This window comes from Bos indicus x Bos taurus, chromosome 15 (assembly GCF_003369695.1).
Source record: "Bos indicus x Bos taurus breed Angus x Brahman F1 hybrid chromosome 15, Bos_hybrid_MaternalHap_v2.0, whole genome shotgun sequence".
Classification (NCBI taxonomy): Eukaryota; Metazoa; Chordata; class Mammalia; order Artiodactyla; family Bovidae; genus Bos; species Bos indicus x Bos taurus.
The window spans coordinates 67,899,392-67,913,788 of NC_040090.1; the positions used below are offsets into that span (position 1 = coordinate 67,899,392).

At 39.5% G+C, this 14,397-nt stretch overlaps 1 protein-coding gene across 1 annotated transcript in view; it reads right to left on the bottom strand.

Annotated features, from left to right (window-relative positions):
- Positions 1 to 14,397, bottom strand: part of GUCY1A2 (guanylate cyclase 1 soluble subunit alpha 2) — a 506,039-nt gene that overhangs the window by 419,697 nt on the left and 71,945 nt on the right. Inside the window, exon 3 of the mRNA XM_027563856.1 lies at positions 104 to 225. Coding sequence (XP_027419657.1) covers positions 104 to 225 — 122 coding nt within the window. The remainder of the gene's footprint in view (positions 1 to 103; positions 226 to 14,397) is intronic.

Genomic DNA, 14,397 nt, shown 5'->3' on the forward strand with positions numbered 1-14,397 from the left:
ATAGTCTTCAAATCTCTCTTTAGTGAAACTGCAACACTCTTTTCCTTTCCTCTCCTCCCCTCACTCATTCTCTCTCAATCTTATAAACATATGGTTACTATACCGAGTACATTAGCAGTACACTGAAGAATTCCTGAGACCTCTTCAATGTCCTCTTTGTTGGAATGGTCTGCATAGGAGCATCTGTTAGAGATATTGTAGAAATTCTTTTCCGTATCCCTGTAACTAAGAAGAAAACAAAATTAGCATACAGAGAAAATTTTTAAAGCCTCTGCAAATGCATTCCTATACATATACAAAAGCATATGTAGTTTATACTCTTGGCTTGATGATATTTGAAAATCACTGAAGCTTTAAAACATAATATCTGGCATAACCCATCATTAATATTAGCATAAGGAATGTGGACTTGGAACTGGAAGCAATTATTAATAAGAAAACAACATGTTAAAAAAAAAATGGTGAGAACCAGAAAATATATCAGATTGTATAGCTAATGTTTCTTTAATTGAGTCCTCTGCAGACACTGGCAATTTGTTTCTACAATGAATTTTCCTGGAAAAAGAATAATTAACCATGATAATTTGCATTGGCACTAACCGTGTTGAAAGTAAACACATCTTAACTTCTATCACAGTCAAGAAGATAGAAGTATGGTGCATGGATAACAAGCAAACAAAGTGTTTGGTCTCTGACAGAATTTGAATCACAGTCTTACCTTTATCTGTGAGACTTTGGGCAACTTATATAATCTCTGTTAGTCTAACTTTCCTCCTTATAAAATGGAGGTAACTCCTAAATTTCTTATGAGGACTGAAAGATAAAATGCCTGCATCGACTGAAACTTTTCCAGTTTCCTTTGAATTAAAGCTAAGGCACCAAAGCTGCAGACAACAGTGGTCAGGGTCAAATGCCCTAATGTTCCAAAACAGTAGCCAAGAAGACCAGACATCACCTTCAGAAATTAAGAAGTGACTAAGTGTCACTATCACCTCACCATCAGCATACAAAAGCAAAGGAATAGGAACAGTTTGAAAGAAAATAATCAGAAGAATGAGTTAAAATAATTAGGAGAGTACAGCTGTTCTCCCCATCACACCCTCATACAAACACAAGTAAATGAGAGAAGGAGAATGTTCCCTGCAGAAACCCAGTTGGTGAAAGAGGGATTCACTCTGATAGAGACTGAGGGTTAAGTCCCTCATTAAATATCTGCTGCTGCTAAGCTGCTGCTAAGTCACGGCAGTCATGTCTGACTCTGTGCGACCCCATAGATGGCAGCCCACCAGGCTCCCTGTCCCCGGGATTCTCCAGGCAAGAACACTGGAGTGGGTTGCCATTTCCTTCCCCAATGCATGAAAGTGAAGTCGCTCAGTCGTGTCTGACTCTTAGCGACCCCACGGACTACAGCCCACCAGGCTACTCCGTCCATGGGATTTTCCAGGCAAGAGTACTGGAGTGGGGTGCCATTTCCAAGGTGGTGCAATTTCTGAACATCCTGATATATCTGAATGGAAGAAGAAGACTCCAGAGAGACTTACCTAGGGAAAATAAAGCCATCCTGATATATCTGAATGGAAGAAGAAGATTCCAGAGAGACTTATCCAGGGAAAATAAAGCCAAACTGGGATTTGCCTACAGTCATACCGTTTAATAAGGTAAAAACAAAAAAAAGAAAACATGAGTTTCTCATGGGTTAGGGAAATATCACTAAAGAAAGGTGAGCTGGGGGGGTGTCCCATCCTTATTGCTTTCCCAAACTAGAAGCTGCAGCCAGGGGCAGGGATACCACTAGCAAGACTGTGGAATGAAATCCACAGAGCCAAGAACCAGGGAATCTGAGGCAGTAAAGGCAGAGCCTGTATACATATCTCACTGAGGACATCACAGCCAAGAGAGGATTATTATAACCACCAGTGAAATGAACAAAGGTTCTACTATTTTCCATTTTATTCATGCCTTTCCAGGTGGCTCAGTGGTAAAGAATATAGGAGACACATGTTTGATCCCTGGATATGGAAGATCCCCAGGAGGGGATCTGGCAACCCACTCCAGTATTCTTGCCTGGAAAATCCCATGGACAAAGGAACCTGGCAGGCTACAGTCCATAGAATCACATAGAGTCAGACATGACTGAGTGACTAAGTACGATATAACACATCAGAAGAGAAAAGGAATCAGAAAGGATTGGCCTAAAGCAGAGGATTCAATAATACATGACATCACCTCTACATTGGATTCCAAGTTTCTCACCAAGGCCTGACCCAGGCAGAGAGGGACAGAGAATTAGATAGGATATGAGACTGAAGATTTGATTTGGTCTGGAGTGCACTTTATACTCCCTGAAATTACTTGGAAAACAGAGCAATCTTCTCCCAATCTAGTGTCAAAGAGGGCTTATTCTAACATGTTTGAAATGATTGGAGAGAAAAGATAAAAGGGCTTAATGTTTCTACACCTCACTAAGATTAGATTCCAGTAAACCAGTTAAGAAAAATGCTTACTACAGTTTCTAGAATGCAGGAGTTACTCAGTAAAAGGTGGGATGGGGAGCACAGTCATTAAATGCAGACAAATACAGGTTCATTTTTAAATCAAACTCCACCATTTTAATGAGTGACTTTAAACAAAATATATATTCTCACAATCTCAATTTCCTCATCTTTAAAAAAAATGAAGTTAATACAATGATCCTATGAATTAGATTGTTAGTATTAAATAAAATACAAAGTACCCCATTTGTGTGTGCTTAGTCATGTCCAGCTCTTTGTGATGCTATGGACTGTAGCCTGCCAGGTTCCTCTGTCCATGGGATTATCCAGGCAAGCATACTGGAGTGAGTTGCCATTTCCTCCTCCAGGGGATCTTCCCAACCCAGGGATCTTCCCAACCAAGGGATTGAACTTGTGCCTCCTGCATTGGCAGGTGGATTTGTTACCACTGAGCCACCTGGGAAGCCAATAAAGCACCCCGTATATTACTCCAAAAACAGACAGCAATCAGTAAATATTATCTTTTATTTAACTTATTGTTTTTATTCACTGTTTTATTCTATGTAAATAAATCAAAAAGAAGCTAGATGACTTTTTAGATAAAATAATTTACAGCCACAAAATCTGACCATGACAAACTTATGATATTGATATAATATTAAGTAATATCACTGAAGTTAGTTAAACAGAATAATCAGGGTTAACTCACCCTTATTTTCACTTCTAATATTCTACAGAAATTATTGTAGCTTAATCTTTATTCAAGGGAAGAGAAGAGTTGACTCATTAGAAAAGACCCTGATTCTGGGAAAGATTGAGAGTAGGAAAAGGTAGCAAGAGAGGACAAGATGGTTGGATGGCATCATCAACTCAGTGGATGTGAGTTTGAGCAAACTCCGGGAGATAGTGGAGGACAGGGAATCCTGGTGTGCTGCAGTCCATGGAGTCATAAAGAGTCAGCATGACTGAGCAACTGAAAAACAGTTCACTATATACATACCTCTGTGTACATACCATTAAGGTACAACACATTCGTTTATTCACACTTTTCCATTCCCACCCCCCAACAAAAACTGTTAGTTCTTCCTACATACCAAGCATTTACAAAGATACAATTACATATAATAGAAGTAAACAAGATAAATAACAAAATACAGAAATAATTAAGATAATATAAGCTAATGATAAGCACTATAAAAAGAGATAATATAGAATAATGTAGTAGAAAATCCTTGGGGTAGAGATTGAAGTAGGTGATCGAGGAATACTTCAGATTGATTGTCTTGTCTTCCTCGGGATATGAGATTTAAACACAGACTTACCTGTATAAAGAATAATCCATGCAAACATTTGAGGATAGAGCATTTCAGGAATGTGCAAAATCCTTGGGGCTAAGCAAACTTGGCAAAGTAGAGAAACAAACAGAAGGCTGGAAATGGCTGGAGTAGACTGAAACGTGGGAAGTAGAATACTGTGAAATCAGAGGGGTAAGCAGAGGCCCAGATCACAGGAAGAGCTCAGATTTTATTCTATCACAGTACATTATTGTATGGTTTTTAATGATCCCTGAACCAGCTGCATCAGAGTATTTGGGAACTCCTTAGAAATATCAATTCTTGAGCCCCAGGGCTTCCCTGGTGGCTCAGATGGTAAAGAATCTGCCTGCAATGTGGGAACACTGGATTCAATCCCTGAATCAGAAAGATCCCCTGGAGAAGGAAATGGCAACCCACTCCAGTATTCTTGCCTGGAGAATTCCATGGACAAGGGACCCTGTGGGCTGCAGTCCATAGAGTCACAAAGAGTCAGACACGACTGAGTGACTAACACTTTCACTTTCAGATATGCTTAATCAGAAACTAGAGGAGTAGAAACCAGAAAACTATTAACAGAGTGGAACCTCTCTCTCAAGAGACGATGGTGACAGTGATCAAGAGGTGAAGATTTATTACACTGCATGAATAAATTATTTAAGCACTTATTCTCCCAAATTGAATGATGTCTATGTATGAATAAATGAACAAGTGAATGAATAAGTTGAGGCATAGAAATGTTTAAAGATAAAGTGACTGAAGTACTGAGAGGTTATTTTACTTCCTAACAAGAGCCTCCATCAGCTACTCCCTCCCAATCCTCCATCTGTCTGATCCTTTGAACAGCTGCTCACTGCATTCAAGTCTAGGTCTCATAGACTAAAAAAGCCTTAGAGAGTTCCTATGGGCTACTGGTATTTTAAAAATTCGTTAAGGAGCAAGATTATACAATCCTAGAGCTCTGATAAATAGCACAGACCCAAAGGCAGAATACCAAAACAGAGAAAAAGGATAGGAAAGTTAGAAGTTAGAGACTGAACTAAAAATTAAAAAGAAAATGGCTAGCTCCTACTCTCTGTTATCCACTTTGATTTCTCATCCCAATTAAAGGCACCTAAAAACTGAATTACTTCAGCTGCCTAGACTAGCTTTAGGCAAAGCACAATTTCAGAAATTAGGGAGGGAGATTGGTTCAAGACAATGGAATAGAAGGACGTGTGCTCATATTCTTCTGCAAGAGCACCGAAATAGCTATTTAACAACCATTGACAGGAGAATGCTGGAACCCACACACAAAAAAAGATAGTCCATATCCAAAATCAAAGAAGAAGCCACAACCAGATGGTAGAAGGAATGCAAACACAATAAAATCAAACCCTATGTTTGCCAAGTGGGCAACCAACAATCTCGAGAACAATAATACCAAGGAAGTTCTCCCACTGTTGTGAAGGTTCTGTGCCTCATATCAGGCTTCCCAGTCTGGGGATCTGGCAAACAGACTGGGAATCCTCAGGGAATCTGACTTTGAAGACTAGTGGGATTTGATTACAGGACTTGCACAGGACTGGGGGAAATAGAGACTCTACTCCTGGAGAGCACAAACAAAACCTGTGTGCACTAGGACCCAGGGGAAAGGAACAGTGACACAACAAGAGACTGAGCCAGATCAACCTGTGAGTGTTTGAGGACCTCCTGCAGAGGCACGGGTGGGAAGTGGCCTGCTATGGGGACAGGGGCACTGGCAGCAGCAGTCCTGGGAGATGCATCTTGGCATAAATCCTCACGGAGGTTGCCACTAGCCCTACCATAAAGTCTCCAGAATCCAGAACTGGGTGGCCTCAAGTCAAACAACTAACAGGGAGGAGTGTGATCCACCTATCAGAAGACAATAAGATTAAAGCTTTATTGACCAAGGCCCTGCCCACCAGAGAATGAACCAGTTTTTCCACAGCCAACCCTCCCATCAGGAAGTTTGCACAAGCCTCTTATTCTCATCCACCAGAGGGCAGAGAGAAGAAACAAGAACTACAAGCCCACAGCCTAAAGAATTAATACCACAATCACAGAAAGCTAACCAAAATGAAAAGAAATAGAATTATGTCCCAGATGAAGGAAAAAGATAAATCTCCAGAAAAACAACTAAATGAAGTGCAGATAGGCAACCTTCCAGAAAAAGTATTAAGATTAATGGTAGTGAAGATGATCTGCTGCTGCTGCTAAGTCATCTTGTCCGACTCTGCAACCCCATAGACCGCAGCTCACCAGGCTCCACCGTCCCTGGGATTCTCCAGGCAAAAACACTGGAGTGGGTTGCCATTTCCTTCTCCAATGCATGAAAGTGAAAAGGGAAAGTGAAGTTGCTCAGTCGTGTCCGACTCTTAGCGACCCCATGGACTGCAGCCTACCAGGTCCTCCGTCCATGGGATTTTCCAGGCAAGAGTACTGGAGTGGGTTGCCATTGCCTTCTCCAGAAGATGATCTAGGATCTCTGAAAAAGAGTGGAGAAGATGCAAAAGATGTTTACCAAACATTTCTAAAGAACAAAGAAACACAGATAAACAATACATTTCAATTCAGTTCAGTTCACTCAGTCGTGTCCAACTTTTTGCGACCCCATGAATCACAGCACGCCAGGCCTCCCTGTCTATTACCAACTCCCGGAGTCCACTCAAACTCATGTCCATCAAATTGGTGATACCATCCAGCCATTTCATCCTCTGTTGTCCCCTTCTCCTCCTGCCCCCAATCCCTCCCAGCATCAGGGTCTTTTCCAATGAGTCAACTCTTTGAACGAGGTGGCCAAAGTACTGGAGTTTCAGCTTTAGCATCAGTCCTTCCAAAGAACACTCAGGGCTGATCTCCTTTAGAATGGACTGGTTGGATCTCCTTGCATTCCAAGGGACTCTCAAGAGTCTTCTCCAACACCACAGTTCAAAAGCATCAATTCTTTGGCGCTCAGTCTTCTTCACAATCCAACTCTCACATCCATACATGACCACAGGAAAAACCATAGCCTTGACTAGATGGATCTTTGTTGTCAAAGTAATGTCTCTGCTTTTTTAATATGCTGTCTAGGTTTGTCATAACTTTTCCCCCAAGGAGTAAACGTCTTGTAATTTCATGGCTGCAGTCACCATCTGCAGTGATTTTGGAGCCCAGAAAAATAAAGTCTGACAGTGTTTCCACTGTTTCCCCATCTATTTCCCATGAAGTGATGGGACCAAATGCCATGATCTTCATTTTCTGAATGTTGAGCTTTAAGCCAACTTTTTCACTCTCCACTTTCACTTTCATTAAGAGGCTTTTGAGTTCCTCTTCACTTTCTGCCATAAGGGTGGTGTCATCTGCATATCTGAGGTCACTGATATTTCTCCCAGCAATCTTGTTTCCAGCTTGTGCTTCTTCCAGCCCAGTGTTTCTCATGATGTACTCTGCATATAAGTTAAATAAACAGGGTGACAATATACAGCCTTGACGAACTCCTTTTCCTATTTGGAAGCAGTCTGCTGTTCCATGTCCAGTTCTAACTGTTGCTTCCTGACCTGCATACAAATTTCTCAAGAGGCAGATCAGGGGTTCTAGTATTCCCATCTCTTTCAGAATTTTCCACAGTTTATTGTGATCCACACAGTCAAAGGCTTTGGCATAGTCAATAAAGCAGAAATGGATGTTTTTCTGGAACTCTCTTGTTTTTATTAATTATCCAGAGGATGTTGGCAATTTGATCTCTGGTTCCTCTACCTTTTCTAAAACCAGCTTGAACATCTGGAAGTTCACGGTTCACATACTGCTGAAGCCTGGCTTGGAGAATTTTGAGCAGGAGCTAGCATGTGAGGTGAGTGCAATTGTGTGGTAGTTTGAGCATTCTTCGGCATTTCCTTTCTTTGGAATTGGAATGAAAACTGACCTTTTCCAGTCCTGTGGCCACTGCTGAGTTTTCCAAATTTGCTGGCAAATGGAGTGCAATACTTTCACAGCATCATCTTTCAGGATTTGAAATAGTTCAACTGGAATTCCATCACCTCCACTAGTTTTGTTTGTAGTGATGCTTTCTAAGGCCCACTTGACTTCAAATTCCAAGATGTTTGGCTCTACGTGAGTGATCATACCATCGTAATTATCTGGGTTGTGAAGCTCTTTTTTTTTTTTTTTAATTTTATTTTATTTTTAAACTTTACAATATTGTATTAGTTTTGCCAAATATCGAAATGAATCCGCCACAGGTATACCTGTGTTCCCCATCCTGAACCCTCCTCCCTCCTCCCTCCCCATACCCTCCCTCTGGGTTGTCCCAGTGCACCAGCCCCAAGCATCCAGTATCGTGCATCGAACCTGGACTGGCGACTCGTTTCATACATGATATTATACATGTTTCAATGCCAGTCTCCCAAATCATCCCACCCTCTCCCTCTCCCATAGAGTCCATAAAACTGATCTATACATCAGTGTCTCTTTTGCTGTCTCGTACACAGGGTTATTGTTACCATCTTTCTAAATTCCATATATATGCATTAGTATACTGTATTGGTGTTTTTCTTTCTGGCTTACTTCATTCTGTATAATAGGCTCCAGTTTCATCCACCTCATTAGAACTAATTCAAATGTATTCTTTTTAATGGCTGAGTAATACTCCATTGTGTATACGTACCACAGCTTTCTTATCCATTCATCTGCTGATGGGCATCTAGGTTGCTTCCATGTCCTGGCTATTATAAACAGTGCTGCGATGAACACTGGGATACACATGTCTCTTTCCCTTCTGGTTTCCTCAGTGTGTATGCCCAGCAGTGGGATTGCTGGGTCATAAGGCAGTTGTATTTCCAGTTTTTTAAGGAATCTCCACACTGTTCTCCATAGTGGCTGAAGCTCTTTTTTGTACAGTTCTTCTGTGTATTCTTGCCACCTCTGCTTCTGTTAGGTCCATACCATTTCTGTCCTTTATCGAGCCCATCTTTGCATGAAATGTTCCCTTGGTATCTCTAATTTTCTTGAAGAGATCCCTAGTCTTTCCCATTCTGTTGTTTTCCTCTATTTCTTTGCATTGATCGCTGAGGAAGGCTTTCTTATCTCTCCTTGCTATTCTTTGGAACTCTGCATTCAAATGGGAATATCTTTCCTTTTCTCCTTTGCTTTTCACTTCTCTTCTTTTCACAGCTGTTTGTAAGGCCACCTCAGACAGCCATTTGGCTTTTTTGCATTTTTTTCCATGGGGATGGTCTTGATCCCTGTCTCCTGTACAATGTCACAAACCTCTGTCCATAGTTCATCAGGCACTCTGTCTATCAGATCTAGTCCCTTAATCTATTTCTCACTTCCACTGTATAAAAATAAGGGATTTGATTTAGGTCATACCCGAATGGTCTATTGGTTTTCCCTACTTTCTTCAACACTACAAGGAATCAAAAGCAGAATAACTGAAGCAGAAGAATGGATAATGGACCTGGAGGACAGAATGGTGGAAATCACTGCTACAAAACAGAATATATAAAAAGAATGAAAAGAAATGAAGACAGCCTAAGAGAACTCTGGGACATTAAACACACCAACATTCACATTATAAAGGTCCCAGAGGAGATGATAGAAAGAAAGAACTTGAGAAAATAATTGAAGAGATAATAGTTGAAAACTTCCCCAACATGAGAAAAGAAATAGTTAACCAATTCAAGGAAGGGCAGAGAGTTCCAAGCAGAATAAACCTGAAGAACACATAGTAATCAAAACACATAGTAATCAAAGTGGCAAAAATTAAATAAAGACAAAGATAGAATATTAAAAGCAACAACAGAAAAAGACAAATATCACCCAATAGAAATCCCAGGTGGTTATCTCAAGCTGATTTCTCAATGCAAAGTCTACAAGCCAGAAGGGAATGGCATGATGTACTCCAAGTGATGAAAGGGAAGAAACTACAACCAAGACTACTCTACCAAGCAAGACTCTCAATAAGATTTGATGGAGAAATAAAAGCTTTGCAGACATGCAAAAGTTAAAGATAATTCAGCACCACTAAAACAGTTTTACAATAAATGCTAAAGGAACTTCTCTAGGCAGTAAACACAAAAGAAGAAAAAGTTCTACAAAAAATAAACCCCCCCAAACTGACAAAATTGTAATAGTATCATACATATCAATAATTTCCTTAAATATAAATGAATTAAATGCACCAACCAAAAGACATAGGTTGGCTGGATGGATATAAAAACAAGACCCATATATATATGTTGTCTACAAGAGACCCACCTTAGGCCTATGGACAGTTATAGACTAAAAATAACAGGATGGGAGAAGGTATTTCATATAAATGGAAATCATAAGAAGGCTAAAGTAGCAATACTCACACCAGACAAAATAGACTTTAAAACAAAAACTGTTATAAGAGACAAAGAAGGACACTAAATAATGATCAAAGGTTAAATTCAAGAAGATATCACAATTAAAAATATACATGCACCCAACATAGGAGCCCCTTAATATGTAAGGAAATACAAACAAACATAAAGGTAGAAATCAACAGTAACACAGTACCAGTGAAAGACTTTAATACCCCACATTCCTGAATGGACAGATCATCCAGGCAGAAAATCAATAATGAAATACAGGCCTTAAGTGATACATTAGACAAGTTGGACTTAGTTGATATGTATAGAACATTCCATCCAAAAGCAGCAGACTACACATTCCTCTCAAGTGCACATGGAACATTCTCCAGGACTGACCACATGCTGGGACATAAGGCTAGCCTATGCAATTTTAAGAAAACTGAAATCATATCAAGGATTTTTTTCTGATCACAATACTATAAGATTAGAAATAAACTAAAAGAAAAAAATCTCTAAGATTAAACACAAATACATGCTGGCTACATGATACACTATTAAACAACCACTGGATCACTGAAGAAATCAAATAAGAATTTAAAAATCCCTAGAGAAAAAAGAAAATGAAAGCACAACATCCAAAACTTACAGGATGCACAAAAAGTAGTACGAAGAGGGAAGTTTCCAGCAATACAATCTTATGGCAAGAAACAAGAAAAATCTCAAATAAACAACCTAACCTTAAATCTGAAACAATTAGAGAAAGAAGAACAAAAATAAAATTTAAAATCAGCAGAAGGAAGGAAATCATAAAATCAGAGAAAATAAATGAAATAGAGACAAAGAAAACAATCACAAAATCAATGAAACTAAAAGCTGGTTCTTTGAAAAAACAAACGATATTGGTAAACCTTTAGTTAGACTCATCACGAAAAAAAAAGGGAGAGGACACAAATCAGTAAAATTAGAAATAAAAACAGAGAGGTTACAATTGACTCCATAGCAATACAAAAGATTACAAGAGACTACTATGAACAACTGTATGCCAATAAAATGGACAACCTGAAAGAAATAGACAATTCTTAGAAATGTATTGTCTCCCTAGACTGAACCAGGAAGAAACAGAAAATATGAACAGACCAATCACAAGCACTGAAATTGAAACTGTGATTAAAAACCTCCCCCAAAACAAAATTCCAGGATCTGATGGCTTCACAGGCAAATTTTATCAAATATTTAGATAAGAGGGAACAGTGACCCTTCTGAAATCGTTCCAAAAAACCTGCAGTGGAGGAAAGCTTGCCAACTTATTTTATGAAGTCACCATCATCCTGATGCCAAAACCAAAGATACCACACAACAAAATTTACAGGCCAATAAAACTGATGAACATAGATGCAAAACTGCTCAACAAAATACTAGCAATTCATATTCAACAGTACATTTAAAAGATCATACACCATGATAAAGTGGGATTCAACCCAGGGATGCAAGAATATTTCAACATCCACAAGCTAATCCGTGTAATACATCCATTAACAAATTGAAGAATAAAAACCATATGATCATCTCAATGATGCACAAAAAGCCTTTGACAAAATTCAGCACCCATTTATGATAACTCTCCAGAAATTGGGTTGAGGGCATAAACCTCAACATAATAAAGGCTATATATGACAAACCTACAGCTAGCCTACATCTACATACTCGATGGTGAAAAGCTGAAAGCAATCCATCTAATATCAGGAACAAGTTAAGGATGTCCAATCTCACCTCTTTTATTCAACATAGTTTTGGAAGTCCTAGCTATAGCAATAAGAGAAGAAAAAAAAGTAAGGGGAATACAAATTGGAAAATAAGAAGTTAAACTGTCACTGTTTACGGATGACATTTTAGTATACATAGAAGATTCTGAAGATGCTACCAGAAAACTACTAGAACTCATCAATGAATTTGGTAAAGCTGTAGGTTACAAAATTAACACACAGAAATCAGTTGCATTTCTATAGACTATCAACAAAAGATCAGAAAGAGGCATTCAAGAAGCAATTCCATTTACTACTACATCGAAAATAATAAAATATCTAGGAATAAACTGACCTAATCAGACAAAAGACTTGTACTCCAAAAACTATAAGATGCTGATAAAAGAAACTGAAGAAGTCATAAACAGATAGAAAGATATACCATGTTTTTGGATTGGAATAATCAATATTGTCAAAATGCCTATACTACCTATGGCAATCTACAGATTCAGTGCAATCCTGATCAAATTACCAATAGCATCCAGTATTCTTGCTTGGAGAATTTCATGGACAGAGGAGTCTGGTGGGCTACAGTCCATGGGATTGCAAAGAGTCCGACACAACTTAGCAACTAACACTTTCACTTTCAGAACAAAAAAATCTCAGAATTTTTATGGGGACACAAAAGACCCAGAATATTCAAAGCAATCCTGAAAAAGAAAAACAGAGCTGGAGGAATCAGGTTCCCCGACTTCAGACTATACTACAGTTATCAAAGCAGTATGGCCCTAGCACAAAAATAGATATACGAATAAATGGGACAGGATAGAAAGCCCGGAAATAAGCCCATGCACCTATGGTCAATTATACTATGACAAAGGAGGCAAGACTACACAATGTTGGAAAGACAGTCTCTTCAACAAATGGTACTCGGAAAATTAGACAAGCACATGTAAAACAATGAAATTAGATCATTTCTTAACCCCATACACAATAATAAGCTCAAAATGGATTAAAGACCTAAATGTGAGACCAGACACTATTAAACTCCTAGAGGAAAACATAGGTAGAACACTCTCTAACAAAACTCACAACTATATCTTTTTCAATCTACCTCCCAGAATAATGGAAATAAAAGCAAAAAGAAACAAACGGGACCTACTTAAACTCAAAAGCTTTTTCACAGCAAAGGAAACAATAAACAAAGCAAAAAGACAACCCACAGATTGGGAGAAAATCTTTGTAAATGATTTGACCAATAAGGGATAGGTCTCCTACCGGGGTCCAGCCCCGGTTGGATCCAGGGGTTCCCTGGTGAAAGAATAGCAAAAGGGGAGAGACAGAGGCTTGATCTAACTGGTTTACTCAGAAAGCCAATAAAACCTGTGACATCAGGTTTGCACTGACCACGGAGGCCACAGGCGCCCTCTTGAATAGCTGAAGGTGCCCCGCGTTAGGCACCTTCTCGAGTGGGTCTAAGAAGCCGGCCCCCACACTCCAAATTAGTCATCCTGAAGAAAGAACAGAGAAGAAAAGGAGAGAAAAGGAAACAAGAATGACATGGGGAAACCAAGCTTGATGAGCATGGCCCGCAACTTTATTTTCCAAAGTAGCTTTTATACCTTAAGTTTTGCATAGAGGATAATAGGAGGTGTAGAGTCATGCAAGGTCAGCAGTCCTTGACTCTTATCGAAGCCAGGCTTTCTTTCTGCAAACTTATCATATGCAAAAGGCTTTAGGTGATTTACATCATCTTCTGGCCAGGAGGCCTGTTAACATTTTATGACCCTTTCTTCTGAATAATGGTTAGTCAATCAGAAAACTTATTTTCTCTAAAGGTGATTATTCTAAAGTCAGGCACCACCCTCCGAAAGCATTAGATAAAGTTGCATTCCTATAGGGCAAAGGTGTGGTGGGCTATAACAAGAAAAGAATTTATTAACTCAAGGGTCCAAGGTTGTTAACATCAAAGTTACTACTTATTTTCCCTATATACCAACTATATCAATATACTCCCAAGGACACAATACAGGGGATGTGGAAACTTGGCAGCAAGTATTAGCTCAACAATGAAACCCTCCACCAGTGCTATTCTAATAATTTCTTAACTCCCTGAGAAGCTTTGCACTGTTAGAATATCTTAAGCCTCCCGTGCCTCTCATGGTTGGGAGGCTGTGAACAATTTCATGCGTAGCTGTAAAGAGTCCAGAAACCTGTCAGGCAAGTTAGAAAGCTATCTGAGGGATTTGAATTGGAACACACCTATTATACCCTGGAGACTCATTAACTAGAGCTCTAAGTTGATTTTCTACAGAGAAAGGTGGTCAGGGATAGCCCCCCACCAATGTCAGAAGAGTTGGTGAAAGTCATAAAACAGTAAAACAGACAGATTTTGGTTTTGGGGTAGATGCTTGAGCAGATCCAGGGGGCCCCTCAAGTTCTGATTCGCCTTTGCATGTCAGGTCCTCTCCGCATGACCTTTGTCATGGGTGGGAACCCCCCTGCTGGCTCCCGGCAGTCTCCAAAATTT